Genomic DNA, 15153 nt, shown 5'->3' on the forward strand with positions numbered 1-15153 from the left:
CTTATTATTTATTTAATTTATTAGTTGCTGAATGCCTTGAATTCAATGAGGACTTTTACTTTTGAAGTTCTTTGTGATTTGTTGGCAGCAAACAAGCCCCCCCCCCATTTGGGGTTTCACTAGAGAAGGATCTTTGCACATAACTCTTTTCTTCTCTTCCTTTTCCCTCCCCCCCTTTGATGTAACAATCAACAACATGGCTTGTTGGATTTGCCCTCCTGTGAACAGCTTGGAGAGGAAGAACAGAGAGTTAGATTTGGCCTGATAGATCAAAGACTTTTCCCCGAACAAAAGAAAAGCACTGGACATCTGGTGCCTGTTGCACGGACTCTGTCCGTAGCCCTCTGATGCGTCATTAAAAGCAAGGAACAGCAAGGAAGTCTTGAGTTACATCAACATATAGAGTTGTTGGTGGTTGATCAAGATAATAAAGGGCTGTAACTGTCAAGAATTCAGCCTACACTCGAGTAGGACTCTGGCAGAGACACATGCCTGGCTGGCATGTTCCCTCCCTCCTGGGGTGCTGAACCAAGTGGAGTCAAAACATACACCGTCATGTGGAAAACAATCCTATGACTGCAATCATGGAGCAGGAATTCTTAACAGTAACCTCCCTGTAGCAATTATGTAAAATTGGTTGGGAACATAGGAAGCTGCCTTATACTTAGCCAGGCCATTGATCCATCCATCTCTCTACTGACTGGTGACGATTATCCAGGGTGTCAGGCAGGGTCCTCTCCCTGCTCTGCCTGAAGATTATACCTGGGGTGTACCGTGTGAAGAAGTCCTTTATTTTGTCTGTCCTGAATTCTCCAACATTTGGCTTCATTGGATGTCACTGGAGTTCTAGTGTTATGGGAGCAGGAGAAAAACTTGACCCACTTCTCCCATTCTGTGCATAATTTTATACACTTCTGCAATATCCTCTCACTTGCCTTTTCTCTAAACTAAGAAGTTCCAAATGCTGCAACATGGGGGAGTTAGCTGCTGCATCCCTTTTATCATTTTGGTTACACTTTTCTGACTCCCAGTTGGCAAAAAAATGATTCCTGACACCCAAATTATACTGGGTGTAACGGGGAAAGGTGTGCTGGAGTGGATTTGTGTGTGGAAGGACTGTGAGCTAAGTTCGTATGCTTCTCCATACAAATGCCTGGGTACAGAATGGTTTAATTCTTAATTATGCACATAATCATTGGTGGATCTTGGGGTATAGTAATAAGAAAGAAGTTCCTGCAAACCTGTGGTCTGCCTGCCCCTGGTGCAAGCCTACACACGTCTATCCAGAAGTAAATCTTATTGAGTTTGATGGGACTTATTCCCAGGTAAGTTATGATAGGAATGTGGCCCAAGACACTGAGCTACAAATTAGAAAGCAACCAGTCTGAATCTTGTCTGTGGCATGAACTTACTAGGTGACCTTAGGGAAGCCAGGCTCTCGCAGCCTCAGCCCCTCCGTCTGCAATATGGGAAAAATAATACTGACTCAGCTTGCAGTGTTGATACACGTGAAGCCTTATTTATAATTTGACAATGCATATGAAGAGCTTTCACTTGACTAGGCTCGCAACAGCACTATGTACAGACTACTTTCACACACCTGTTGCCAGTTTCAATTTTCAAAAATAGATGTAGAAATGATTAAAGTGAAACATGATCAGGAATGGTTTGCATGTGGCCCGGGCGGCCTCGGGGCAGCGCTGGCCCTGCGGACTCTGCCAAGGCCGCGACGAGGGGAGCCGGGAACACCCTGGGGGCCGCTGTGGGGAAGCCCCCCCCCCGAAGTAGCGCAGCTCCTCTGCGGCCGGAGGCTCCGGCGACGAGAGCGCCGCGTGGCGGCCACGCGCAGTCCTGCAGGGCAGCCCGCTGCCGGGAGCCTCACGGCGCCCCTTCCGCCGCCAGAATCCCCTCCAGGGAGACTCGCCCCCACGCGGCACCGCCGAACTCAGAAGGAAAGCGCGCGCCCCCACCCTCGCTTCCGCCTCTCTCCAACCACTTCCGGGTAGAGCTTCCCTCCGGGCAGAAGCACTTCCGGGGCCTGGGAGGCGCGCGGGAGGCGTTTCCGTTGAGGCGCACATCCGGGCGGAGCTTCCGGGTCCCTTTGTCCCTGGCGACGCCGCCGCCGCCGCTGCCGGGCTCCTTTCTTCTCCCCCCGCGCCGCCCTCAGGTGGGCGCCTCCCCCGCCCCGCCCCGCCCCGCCCCGCCCGGCCGAGAGGGGAGAGGCGGAGAAGCCCTCGCGGGGGCGGGGGGGGGGCTGCCCTCGAGCGCCCGTTAGCCGAGGGAAGGTGGCCCTGCGGGGAGGGGCGCGAGGACCCCGCCGTGCAGGCCGCCGCAGCTGGAATCCCTTCCTCCCCCCCCTCTCAAAAAGTTCCAGCGCCTTCGCCCCCCCCGCCCCCCTCTTCCTTTCCCGGCCTGTCCGGGTTTTGTTCTCTCTCCCTGCTTATCTCTGCCTGTTTCTTCTTCTAGCCGAAGATGAGCTGCTTGGCTGCTGAATAGGAATTTGGGCGCCCCCGAAGGACCCCGGGTTGCCGCTTGCAGGGCTGGCTGGGTCGGGGGGGGGGGAGAGAGCCACAGTCCTCCCCTTGCTGTGGAAATCTGGCAGGGTGAGTCACGGAGCAGCTGCAGTTCTGGGGGGAAGTTGTGGCCGAGCACCGCCGGCTTGTCGGCGTGGTTCTGACAGCTGAAAGGGTTCGACTCTTTCCCCGCATCCATTGTGCTGGTTTGCATGTGGGATCTCTGTAACTCTTGTGTCTCTCTCATTACATTATTCTAGAAAAGAACCCTTCAAAATGGCACAGTTCAAGCGTCAGAAGCAGCTGAGAGCCAGCAGTCTTCAGGGAGCCAGGTCCTTCTCAGGTTAGTCAGATAAGGATGTTGTAAAGTTTGCCTCTGATCTATCCATGCTGTTGTTTAGGCCATGCTGGGTGGGTAGTTATCTCTGCTGTTTCTTTAAACCCTTCTTCATGAGGGATATGTGATGGGTTTGTTTTTTAAATTCTCTAGAGGGAAAGAGATTTCTGCTTTACTGGTTTTTGTTAATGCTCTGTGCTCTGTGTGTGTATTTGATAGAAAATCAGCATACAAAAATATGAGCATTACTTTTGTTCACTTCTTAGCTATGGGTGTTTTAGTCTCATCCTTGTCACCACACTTCATTTACTCTAATCTTTTGAATCTTAATGGGAATAGTAAGGAGCTAATCTCATGGTTGTAATGAAATGAATGCATTAAAATTTTTGCTAAGTGCCACCTATCTAATGAATGAAATTGTACATAAATGCACTTCTATCTGACCATTCAATGATTTTCTAGTGTTTAAAATTATTTGCTCCTTTTCACTAGGAACCCAACCAGCCTCTTTATTGGGACCTGCACCTGGCCTCTTAAATCCTCCTATCTCAGCAGAGATTATTCAGGCAGCACGCCATCTTCAGGTCTGTGGGAGATGATTGGTTTTTCCTTGTAGGTGTCAGTGAAATTCTGGTGTTTTTTCATTCTCCCAAGAAAACAGTTAAGGGATTTTACTTCCACTGGAGAGCTCTATGAACAAGTTTCAAGGTAGTTCTAGTCAGCTCCCTGGGCATGTGCCAGCAGCTATGTATTCTAGAGGCAGGCAAGTGGTTTATGATGTGTCTCAGATGGAATCTCAGCCAGAGGTCAGGTGAAGAAGGTCTGTGTGGCTCTCCTGATGTCTTTGGCATCTGGCTTCAAACTCTTTGCATTTAATGAAACCAGAGCTGCGTGCTCTGTGCCAGTTTGGCTCAAAGCCATTGGAGGAGGGGTTGGAAATATGTATTTCAGATCCTTGGAGATAGCAAGTGTGTGTTAGGGTTTACACACTGCCGCCTTCCTTCAAACCATCAAAGTTGGCTCAAGGTCATGTAAGTGGTCATAACTCTGATTGCAACAGCGAAGCTCTTCACGTTGAGTGGGAAGGCTAGAAATTTGGGGGGGAAATAAAGAAAATGTTAAGCCATGCTGCTTAAGAACTCATATGTAATACTGCGCAGTGTGAATGGGTGTCAGAAAAACAGTAGCCTTGACGAGGATCTGCCTGACACAGAGTTTCAAATTCACTTGTAGTCGTAACAGATCTAGGATAATTAGTATCTCCCATTTCCTTCTCAATTGGACTAAGTATATATTGTAGATGGTTACAGAACCGTAGATGATGGCTCTATGATATTCTTAAATTAGTCCCCCTGCCACAGTGCCATAGATCAACCTGTTCATCCTAGTTTACAGTTTGCCTTTGCTGGAGCATAGGTACACTGCATCTCAGTGTCTACCTTGTGACTATCACTGCAGACTCTTATTTTTATTTACGTATGTTGCAGCCACAGCAACTGCATGAGGTCCATCATACATGGCCAATGATGATGGCAGATGTAGTTCAGCAACATTTGGAGGGCCAGAAATTTCCCATACCTGCTATTGAGGAAGGCAGTATTCTTCTAAATCATAGTTGGTGTGTGTTTCTAGTAACTACTTTGATGAAGTAGGGTAGAAATTTATGATGAGGGCCTTTCTGTGATTCCCCAGTTTCCTGAAGTTTGCTTCAAATGTTAGTGGGCCTGGCAACCTCTTGTTTCGCGGCTCTCATGGTCACATGCATTTTGCCCTATGAAGTAAGTAATCTGTTTTACAGGTGTATATCCTATTTGCCCAGTTTCTGCCTGAGTGCCCAAGTCAGTAGTGCTTTCCTTTCTCTAGTACAGGCATACTGATCCTGAGTTCCAGGCTCTACTGCATGTAGGGCCTCCTGATGCCTGAAGAGGCTCATATTACAGAATAGTTTTTCAGGGTTCAGTTGGATTTGGATGGAACATAATTGTTCAGTTTGAAAGAGAGTTGGTTACTGCTTGACATCAATAGTGATATTGAATCCAGTGTTAAAGGATTTAGAAATCAATAAATGGCAAATTCCTCCTTTGGCAGATGAAAGAACTTGAGAGTAGCCAGGACTTGATATGGCCTCAGTATTAAGAAATATTGTGAACTGTCTAGAACTCCAGTGACTGACAAAGAGAGCGAATTAGACGGCTTGTGAATAGGTCGCACCTGCAGTCTGTTATGATTGTACCTGTTGACTGAGCCTGGGGATTGGGTATGCAGATGACCAGATTTGTGACACCGGTGATTAGTGTGTAACCTTTCATTATGTCATTATAGTGATTTCCCTGGGCCTTTGCTTTTCAGGGGGGAGAGAAACAACGAGTTTTTACTGGAATAGTCACCAGCCTCCACGATTACTTTGGAGTGGTGGATGATGAAGTTTTCTTTCAATTAAGGTGAGTAGAGAGCCATTAGGATGGCAGCAGAGACAAGAGGACAGCAAGTGGCTACTAATAGCATTTTCCCCTTGCCATCCAGCAGACTTGTGTTTCCTTCTATCTTCTTGAATTGCACCAAAGCCTGATCTACACTTGGGAAGAATGAGGAAGCCTGACCTAGTATAGCCCTTTCTGCTACTTTAGATTGCAGCTGGAAGATGCTATTTAAATCCCCCACCCCATTTTTCATTTTACAATATTCAACAATAAAGAAGCATTCAATAATAAATATATATTCAACAATAAATCACACACAAATCCAGTAATGTTTTCTTCGACTTCCATCCCTCCTCTTCTATGGTTTCTTATTTTTCTTTCAAATTCTTACTTCATATTTTAATTTGTCCTTTTTACTCATTTATCCTTTTTAATTCCCTTAGAATCCTCGTGTTTATATCAATCCTGCTAATGTTTTTAATTGTTTGCAGTTTGTTTTCATATATTCAATAAATTTCCTCCATTCTGCTACAAAGAGTTTATCATCCTGATCTCTTAATCTTCTGGTAAGTTTCGCCATCTCTGCGTATTCCATCAATTTTAATTGCCAATCGTTTCTTTTGCAGGTCTCAAAGTGGTTCACACGATAAAATCAGAATTTAAAGCCACTAAATACATAATCAAAACAAAAACAAAAACAACCCAATAAATAGCCCAACACATTTTAAATAATAAAAATAAATTTCATAATAAAATTGAGCTTGACAAAATAAAACATAAAATGATTTAAAACCAGAAAATTTTAAAGCAGTTGAAAATACTTAAAATTCTCTTCCAGCGACATATCAAAAAGGACTAAGTCCTACCCACCCCACCATAAGATGAGCATAATCATACGAGGCAACATTAATTAACCAAAGTCTAGGTAAACAGAAAGGTCTTAGCTTGGCACCTAGAAACTGACAAAGATGGTGTCAGGTGAGTTTCCCTGGAAAGGAGCATTTCATAGATGGGGTAGGGCACACACAGAAAGGCCTCTGATGAAGGCCACCGGGTCCAGGCTTATTCGTATGTAGAGAGGTGTTTCTTGCGGTATTGCAATCCTGAGGCAACACTTTGAATTGTGGAGAAACAATTCCAGCCAGTTACTGCTGTTCTAGCTTAAGACTTGCAGAGATTTTTTTCTTTATGCAACAGATAACGAAAAATCTGATTTCCTCACGTGCTGTCTTTAGCGGAGGAAGCAGAGCTCAGTGGTGGAGCACATGGTTTGCCTTCAGAAGGTCCCCGGTTCAATTCCTGATATATCCATTTTTTAAAAAAAGAATTGGACTGCAGGTGGTGGTAAATATCTGTCTGGGATCCTGGAGAGTGGCTGCATGTCAGAGTTGACAATACTTTGCTAAATGCATAATTAGCCGGACCCTGATATAAGGCAACTTTGTATGTTTCCTGTGAAGTACAGTCAGAAAACGTAGACTCCTGACTGCTGTCTGCACAGGACAGGGCCTGGCTGGTGAAGCTGGACTAGACCTTCAGTTATGAGCTTTGGAGGTGCCCATTAGAAACTCAGCACCAGCAGAAATAAGACATGTGTTTTTGTCTCTTCTGTTTTGTTTCAGTGTTGTCAAAGGTCGGATCCCACAGATTGGCGAAAAGGTGCTGGTGAAAGCTGTCTACAACCCTAGCCAGTCAGTGCCCTGGAATGCCTTGAAGGTCCAGACATTGTCAAATCAGGTACCTCAGTGTTTCATTCTCCAAGTGTGTAGGGGGATTCTTTTGTCGTATATAGAGTTTGAGTTACTTTGCTTGTGTTCGCTTTGATCTCATGCACGGAGATGAGTTACCTTTCTTCTACTAAGGTGGCACACTTTATTCAGTGCTACTTCATATCGTACAATGAAGCAGTGAAATTCACAACTAACATGAAAAGTGGGTCTTCCACCAGAGACATCAGAAAGGCCCAGATAGCTTCTGAATCTCCTGAAGGGAATTGCAAGTTAGAACTAAGAGACCTGCTTAACACAGAGCCAAAGAAGTAATATTATTATTGATAATTTTATTATTTATATGCCATCCATCTGATTGGTTTGTCCCAGCCATGCTGGGTACCTTCCAGCAAACTATAATAACACAATAAAACACCAAACATAAAAAATTTCCCTATACAGGGCTGCCTTTAGATTTTTTCTAAAAATCATATAGTAGTTTATCTGTTTGACATCTGATGGGATGGTGTGGCACAGGGTGGGCACCACTACCAAGAAGGCCCTCTGCCTGGTTCCCTGTATCTTTGCTTCTCGTAGGGAGGGAACCGCCAGAAGGCCCTCAGCGCTGGACCTCAGTGTCTGGGTTGAATGATAGGGGTGGAGATGCTCCTTCAGGTATACTGGGCTGAGACCATTTAGGGCTTTAAAGGTCAGCACCAACACTTTGAATTGTGCTCGGAAATGTACTGGGAGCCAATGTAGGTCTTCCAAGACTGGTGTTATGTGGTCTCGGCGGCAGCTCCCAGTCACCAGTCTAGCTGCCTCATTCTGGATTAGTTGTAGTTTCCAGGTCACCTTCAAAGGTGGCCCCACAGAGAACACATTGCAGTAGTCCAGGCTGGAGATAACTAGAACATGCACCACTCTGACGAGACAGTCCGTGGGCAGTCCTTCAGGGACTCAGTTACCACATTCAGGACCAGGGAGTCCCCCACACCCGCCCGCCTCCTGTCCCCCCAAAACAGTACTTCTATCTTGTCAGGATTCAACCTCAATCCATTAGATTTACAGTGTGAAACCAAAGAAACGTATCAACCATCAACATAAAAAAGGAAACTATAAAATAAATGTAACGTGTTTGCAGTGGCTTCTGGAAGATCCAGATTTCAAACCAGCCAGTTTTCAGTTTCTATATAGTGACTTTGCCCTGGCCATTCTCTTCAGAAATCTGTGTTGCCTTGTGCTGGATTCCTTTTTGCATTGCAAACCAAAGTTATGGGAGTTATCAGTGTCCTTTCTTCTCTTGTCTTATGCCATTGGAAAACAGCTTTATCCCATACAGCTAGATTGGAATTCTTTATTTATACAGAAAGAATCCCAAGCTTTCTATAATTAATAGTTCCTTTCTACATTGCAAAAAAGTGGGATGAAATGTAAAAACTGTGACAAGCCAAACATGGAAAATGGGAAACACTGGATATTATCTGGCATTGATTGGCATTGTAGAGACACTGGCCATACGTGGGTGGCAGAGCATGCTCTTGGCATTGGGGGTTTGATATACTGTATCACCATCTGCAAGAGATTACACAGTGCATATTGGTAACTTTTTGGAGTCATTTTAACAACCTAAAATCTGATGTTCCTAAAGTAGCTAACATCAGGTGCTAGCAAATGAATAACACTGGTCAACAACATATTTGTTGTCTGCGTTTTTTCAGCTGATTTAGGACGAATCTGATGCGCTGAATCCAAAAATCACATTGGTTTTGCTCAATCAGGTCAAGTTTTTGAGCTATGGCCACATGTCTTTTTTTACGTTTTTGTTCACATGTACGCTTGTGTGGAGCATTTTAGAAGAAGTTGGTGGGGGTAAAATGCCATGTCGAATAATTGTTTTGATTGGAAATGATTATTTTAATGACAAGAAGTATTCAGGTCCGATAGTTCTGGGTGATTATGTCGAAAAGGGATCAGTTTGAAGTCATAAAACCTCGAAATCTTCCATAAACTGGTGCAGCAAAGCATAAAGTTGGGGGATCAAAACTAAGTTAATGGGGCAGCCGCCCCACGTATATCCTGATCTTCAATCAGCATGTCGTCCTGTAGCTCATTGTGATGAAATTCCAGTGCCTGTCTTCGGAGAACTTCCTGACATTAGTGACGAAGATGCCTCCAGTGTTGAAGGACATGAAGAAGAAGAAGTGGTTTTTGAAGATGATGCTCTACATCCATTTGCCCAAAAGGAGTTGAATGATCTAGTTCGCAACCTCAGCTTGTTAAAGGACTCTGCCGAACTGTTGGCATCCAGATTAAAGGGGAAAAACCTCCTCTGACAGTGCTTGCATCAGCTTCTTCTGCAACAGGCATCAAGAGTACCTCCGTTTTTTCTCGGAAGTGAAGGACTTGGTGTACTGTGCAGATATTGCGCAGCTTCTGCTCAAGCTTGGAGTGCCACAGTACGAACCCAAAGATTGGAGACTGTTCACTGACAGCAGCAAGCGATCACTGAAATGTGTTCTGCTACACAACGGCAACCAGTTTGCCTCTATACCCCTGGCTCACTCGAGTACACTGAAGGAGAACTATGAAGCGGTGAAGTATGTGCTGGAGAAAATTGGTTATGATCAGCATAAGTGGTTTATTTGTGTTGACCTGAAGATGGTGAACTTTTTGTTGGGACAACAGTCTGGCTTCACCAAGTACCCATGTTTTCTGTGCATGTGGGATAGTAGGGACCGTGCTCAGCATTACACGAAGAAGGACTGGCCTGTGCGGGAGGAATTGGTGCCTTGCAAAGAAAGGAACGTCATCAACAACCCTCTGGTGGACAGAGAAAGAATACTCTTCCCACCGCTGCACATCAAGCTCGGCTTAATCAAGCAGTTCACCAAGGCTCTGGACAAGGATGGTGACTGCTTCACTTACTTGTGCCAAGCTTTTCCAGGATTGACCATGGAGAAGTTGAAAGCTGGCATCTTTGACGGTCCTCAGGTCTGTCAGCTCATCAGAGATCCAGAGTTCGGAAACTCAGTGAACGAAGTGGAACTGGAACCGTGGAAGGCATTTGTTCTGGTAGTGAAGAACTTTCTTGGCAACAATAAGGTCAGAAACTACGCAGAACTTGTCAACAACATGCTGACTGCTTTCAGAAACCTGGGCTGCAACATGAGCGTCAAGATGCACTACCTATTTTCACATATGGACCGGTTTCCTGAGAACCTGGGTTCAATGAGTGACAAGCAGGGGAAGAGATTCCATCAGGACATGAAAGAGATGGAGACCAGGTATCAGGGTCGCTGGGACGCAGTCATGATGGCTGACTACTGTTGGACTCTGAAGAGAGACCACCCTGCCGCTGAGCATTCCAGGAGTTCCAAGAAACAGAAGTTCAAGCCCTGAAGTTTGAAAAATGGTGAAGCAACATGCAATTTACGTGTACTTACCTTTATCAATGCCCACCATTCAGTTTACAGTAAACCTGACGCGATGGAGAGAAACGGATGCCATTTCCTGATTCAGCAGTGCAAAAATACCCTAAATCAGTTGTAGAAATCTAGACAACATTCAAAAAGTAAAAAATTGTTGCCCAGTGTAATAGATTGGCCTGAAGCTGTTAAGCATAGAATCTTTGAAAATCTCTCAGTTTCTTGTAGTGTCTTGCTCCCTTTAATATCAAACTCAGGTAGCGAGTGCTAACAGGTTTGTAGCCAAAACGGGGCCATGAAGAAGCAAGAGAGGCAGTGGCGTATCTGCAGAAGTACAAAAAAACTTTAGGTGGTAAAAAACCCAACGACCCTAAAACAACTCTGTGAAGACTGATCATACTCTTTAGGTGCACAATTCTGTGTGTTGTAGTGGGGATTTAGATTGGTGGGTGGTGAGGGGAATGGTGTATCTTGGAAGATAAAATCTTGTTTTGAGCCCCTCTTGCCGAAGTCTAATAAATACTAAATTGGCAAGAGAATGGGTACATTAATAGTGACTGTTGTTCCTTTCGTTACTACTTCAAATTTTTGGGCACTCTAGATTTGGAAAAGCATCGTTGATTATCCATCCCAGGCACTTTGCATTCTGGAATGATAGATGTGAGATATTAATATGAAGTCCATAGTGTAGCTTTTCTGTTGCTGATGATGTATATGCCATGCAGAAGAAAATGGTGTGCATGTATGTTTCTGGTTTATTTCTTGGCCGGGCTATCTGGTATTCTGTGGTGCTTTTCTGGCATAGGCACATTCCACTTTGGGTCTCTGCATTGCCAATACAGTTGACATTGTGGAGAAATGGGGAGTTCCCTCCTGATTCTTCGCAATGAGGTCTGCATTCTTAAATATGGGAACTAGTAGGGTAAGAAGGGTTGTATTTCAGGTTCATAGCCTCTGCTTGTACCACAGCCTCTTCTGAAGCCCCCCACCCCTCTGCTCCATGTGGCTTCTTTGGGGCAGAAGCAAGGCATCCTGGGAGCCCAGCCACAGCTGCTGTTTCAGCCTCACCGTATCCCACCTCTCTTTCCCCAGAAGCGTAAGTGTTGCTGCTGCATCTTGTGTTTGCTGGTGGAGAAATGGAATGGTTAGACATACTAAGCATTGCAAATATACAATTTGGGGTGGTATGTCTGGTGATGGAATTTGAGACAGATCTCTTTTGGAAACCATGGAAAAAACTGAGGCAAGATCTTGTTTTAGGATGGTAGTATGGAGCCTAAGTCTTCAATAAGCCCTCTTCACTGGGCCATGGGAAAAGACTATAATTTATTTGATAAGAGACGGGTGGATAGGACCTGTGTTGCAGCTCTGTGAAGGATCTCTAGGGTGGTATATATGTGGCCAAGGTGGGGAGCTAGATTTTCAGTCTGAGATGGAATTAGTATATGAATTGGAACCAGCTGATGATAACAATTGTGAGTGAATTGGGGGGGGGGCAGCACAGGGAGGCCATTGAATTGTCCAAAAGGCAGAAATAAGACTGCATGTCTTTCTTCCTCAGCAATGAGCCTTTTCCAGACATCTCCATCGCTGCACTTGAGCCATCTTGGCAGATATACTGGTCGGGGTCCAAAGGGCAGGCAAGACTCAGGCAGATGGTAAGGACTGTAGGTGTCCTCTGTGCTGGCACAAAGTCCCTTTCTGTTCCTCCTCCTTTTTGGATTGCAAATAGTACAAGCTTCCAATGAGAGTTATCCTGAATAGCCCTTGACACGTATGCTTGTTTTTTCCACAGCTGGAAGGTTTGCACCTGTTCTCTGTGCACCCCCCCCCCCACATTGAGATTTAGCATTTTCCTTGTGCTCACACTGCCTCTTTCTATTCAGCAAAAAAATTCATATCTAGGAAACCTGCTTCATACCAGGTCAGACTGTTTGTCCCCTTAGCCTAGTCTTGTCTGCTAGTATTGATTATGGTGGCTCCCCAGGGTCTCAGGCAGGGGGAAGTCCCATCCCCCCAGTAACTGCTACTCAATCCTTTTTAACTGGAGATGACGGGGGGTGGACCCTGGCTCCAGGCTTTTCCCTTTCAGTCTCGTGCTGCTGCTTTTAGTTTCAGTTGTGCTTGTAGTATTACAGGGTGGCAGCTGCAAAATTCTCTCAGCCTTTCTCCTGCCCCTCAAGGGTTCTTGTGCCACAGTTAGCCATGATGGCTAAATAGAATGGTTCAGAGGCGGTATGCCAATGGATACGTGATACTGGTGGGCAAGGGTGGGGAGGCCTGTCAATGCCTTTGTGTGCCGGTTGTGGGCTTCCCGGAAGAATTTTGCTGACTGCTTTCAGAAACAGAGTGCTCGATAACATATACACTCCTTTATGGTCTTCTGCGATATTTGTTGGGGTTGTCATAGGTCAGTGGCTAAGCAGAATCAATCCTGGTCGCACATTGCATGGGAGAATTGATTGATGCAGTGAGTCTTAGAGCAGAAGGCCCTGACATCTTTGGATGAAACACATGGTTATAAATCTGAGTGACTGCAGTAATTACAGGTTCCACACCATTTCTTCCAGGGTAGGGATATAAGTTTGTCAGACCATAATTTAGGTAATCAGGCTGGGTGTCTCATGCCCCCTCTCTTTCCTAAGTTTAGGGCCTTTGCAGGGCTGTGTATTGCTAAGAACTGAAGCTGGGAGGATCTGGCACCTCATGGCTATTGCTGTCTTAGTTGCTGTGCTGCCATGTTTTTAGGGATGACTTTGACTCCAAGAAACGGAAGCAGAAAGGTAATGAGCCATGGGGAGTGAAAAAACCACGGCACGAACCACCCCAGTACCGAGTCCAGTTGGCCTGCTATGCTGTGAACAGGTAAGGCCAGGAAACCAAGGGGCCCCTTTTGGGGAGGGAATTGCTGAATGAACCCTCTCGTGTCAGGAATAGGAGCTTTTCATGCTCAACAACTAACTTCCTTGGCAGAAAGGAAGTATATAAATGTCACCGTCTTCATTATTCTCAACCTTTAGCTGATGTGGCTTGGGAATTAGAAACTCACAAATCAGTATAGTTAAAATCAATGCAGTTTTGGAAGGTTCATTCCGCCATCTTGTATCCAAACATGCACAAAACCTGCTCCTTAATCTTGAGAACTATAATTCAAACTACACACTTTTGGGGGTTGGCGTTGGCATCTGTTTGTTTTCTCCAGCCCCTTCTGCGATGCCATGGAAATCTTGAGGCGTTACTGCAGTATCCAGCTGCCCAAGGAGTTCTGTGATGTGCGCCTCAGCTGGTTGGACACCTTTCCACTCACTCAGCCACTGACTCTCCGGCACCCCAGCCGCATCCAGGTAGCCAGTACTGCTGAAGAGGCACCTCAGGGTGATGAAGGCACGACGCAGGAAGCTCAGCCAGAAGATGCCAACTCTGCATACAGTGCCAAGGTAAGGATTTGGTGGCTGTTCTGTTAACACAAACCAAATGGGGGCTGGACCAAGAACTGGCCCATACATGGCTGGTGCCCAACATAAAGGGAATACAGTGGACGCTCGGGTTGCGAACGTGATCTGTGTGGGAGGCACGTTTGCAACCTGCAGCGCCGCATCTGCGCACGTGCAGGTCGCGATTCGGTGCTTCTGCGCATGCGCAAAGCGCAATTTAGTTCTTCTGCACATGTGCGAGTGCCGAAACCGGGAAGTAACCCGTTCTGGTACTTCCGGGTTCGGCGTGGTGCGCAACCCGAAAACGCACAACCTGAAGTGCCTGTAACCCCGAGGTCTGACTGTACTGGGAACTGCTTGGCATTCCTGGGGCTCCCACACATTCACATTCAACTAACAGAACTTGCATCTGCACCTCTCTCTTGGTGTTTTAAAGAAGAAAAATGAGAGAGGTGGCAAAGACGATGACGAGTTTGTTGCACATCAAATTCTGCCTATGTATGTTTGTTGAGGATAACAGACATATGGAAACCATAAGCTTTGGTGCCACTTCCTTCACCTTCCCTTTAGCTAGTAGCCTCTTCTTCAGATTCTGCATACGGCTCTGTGGCATTGTCGGATTTGGAGAAAGATCTGGGCCCTTCTCGGTGTTTTATATATCTAAGACATTTATATCCAGTTTTTCCATTAAAATGTTCGACGTGGCTTACAGTTGGTTTTTTTTATTAAAAAGGTCTTTAAAAAAATACAAGGCAGCAGCAGTTAAAAACAGTATCAATGAATTAAAAACTATAAAAATATGTAAGAACAGTTTACCCGTTGCATAACATTTTGCTAACCCCTTTTCAGGATCAACCATGCAATAGCCTGTCTGCAATAGGGGGTGGGAGTGAGGAGAGGTCACTCTAGTACCTATGAAGCTGTATTATACCAAGTCAGACCATCCTCTCCAGAGAGCCACTCTGATGTGATGGTAGCTGTCTAGAACCCTGGACAGAGGTATTTCCCTTTTTGAGATACCAGGGGTTGAACCTTCAGCTTTCTACATGAAATGCTTCTTCCTTTCTGCTAAGATATTGGTTCCTCCCCAATGTAGGTTTTGCTGCTTTCTTCTCCGGGCATTGAAGAATTTTACCGCAATTGTTTGCTATATATTGAAGATCCCAGTGACCAGAGGGAGAGTCCTGAGCACCCAACTAAGCAAATTAAGGTGAGAATCTTCTGGTTCAAGAGAGGGCGGCCTAGAGGGATGCCAGACTTTACTCTTAACCTTGTGCAAGAACTAGGGAGGGTGAAGCTACTCAGATAACTG

The 15153-nt window shown here is 45.6% G+C and overlaps 1 protein-coding gene across 8 annotated transcripts in view; it reads left to right on the top strand.

Annotated features, from left to right (window-relative positions):
* The first annotated feature begins 2043 nt into the window (after positions 1 to 2043).
* Positions 2044 to 15153, top strand: part of CCAR2 (cell cycle and apoptosis regulator 2) — a 31682-nt gene continuing 18572 nt past the window's right edge. For 6 of the 8 annotated variants that reach the window (XR_014151904.1, XM_081843864.1, XM_081843867.1 and 3 more), the window contains exons 1-10: positions 2044 to 2167; positions 2774 to 2856; positions 3343 to 3434; positions 5200 to 5291; positions 6893 to 7007; positions 11359 to 11503; positions 11969 to 12065; positions 13156 to 13272; positions 13610 to 13844; positions 14938 to 15051. Coding sequence is in view for 7 of the 8 variants with exons in the window: in XM_081843864.1 (XP_081699990.1) it covers positions 2790 to 2856; positions 3343 to 3434; positions 5200 to 5291; positions 6893 to 7007; positions 11359 to 11503; positions 11969 to 12065; positions 13156 to 13272; positions 13610 to 13844; positions 14938 to 15051 (1074 nt within the window). In the remaining variant the exon portion in view is untranslated. Of the gene's footprint in view, positions 2168 to 2466; positions 2604 to 2773; positions 2857 to 3342; positions 3435 to 5199; positions 5292 to 6892; positions 7008 to 11358; positions 11504 to 11968; positions 12066 to 13155; positions 13273 to 13609; positions 13845 to 14937; positions 15052 to 15153 lie in introns of those variants that run through there. The other 2 variants (XM_081843866.1, XM_081843865.1) reach the window with 2 other exon arrangements.

This window comes from Podarcis erhardii, assembly GCF_964252035.2.
Source record: "Podarcis erhardii genome assembly, chromosome: 16".
In the NCBI taxonomy this organism is placed as follows: domain Eukaryota; kingdom Metazoa; phylum Chordata; class Lepidosauria; order Squamata; family Lacertidae; genus Podarcis; species Podarcis erhardii.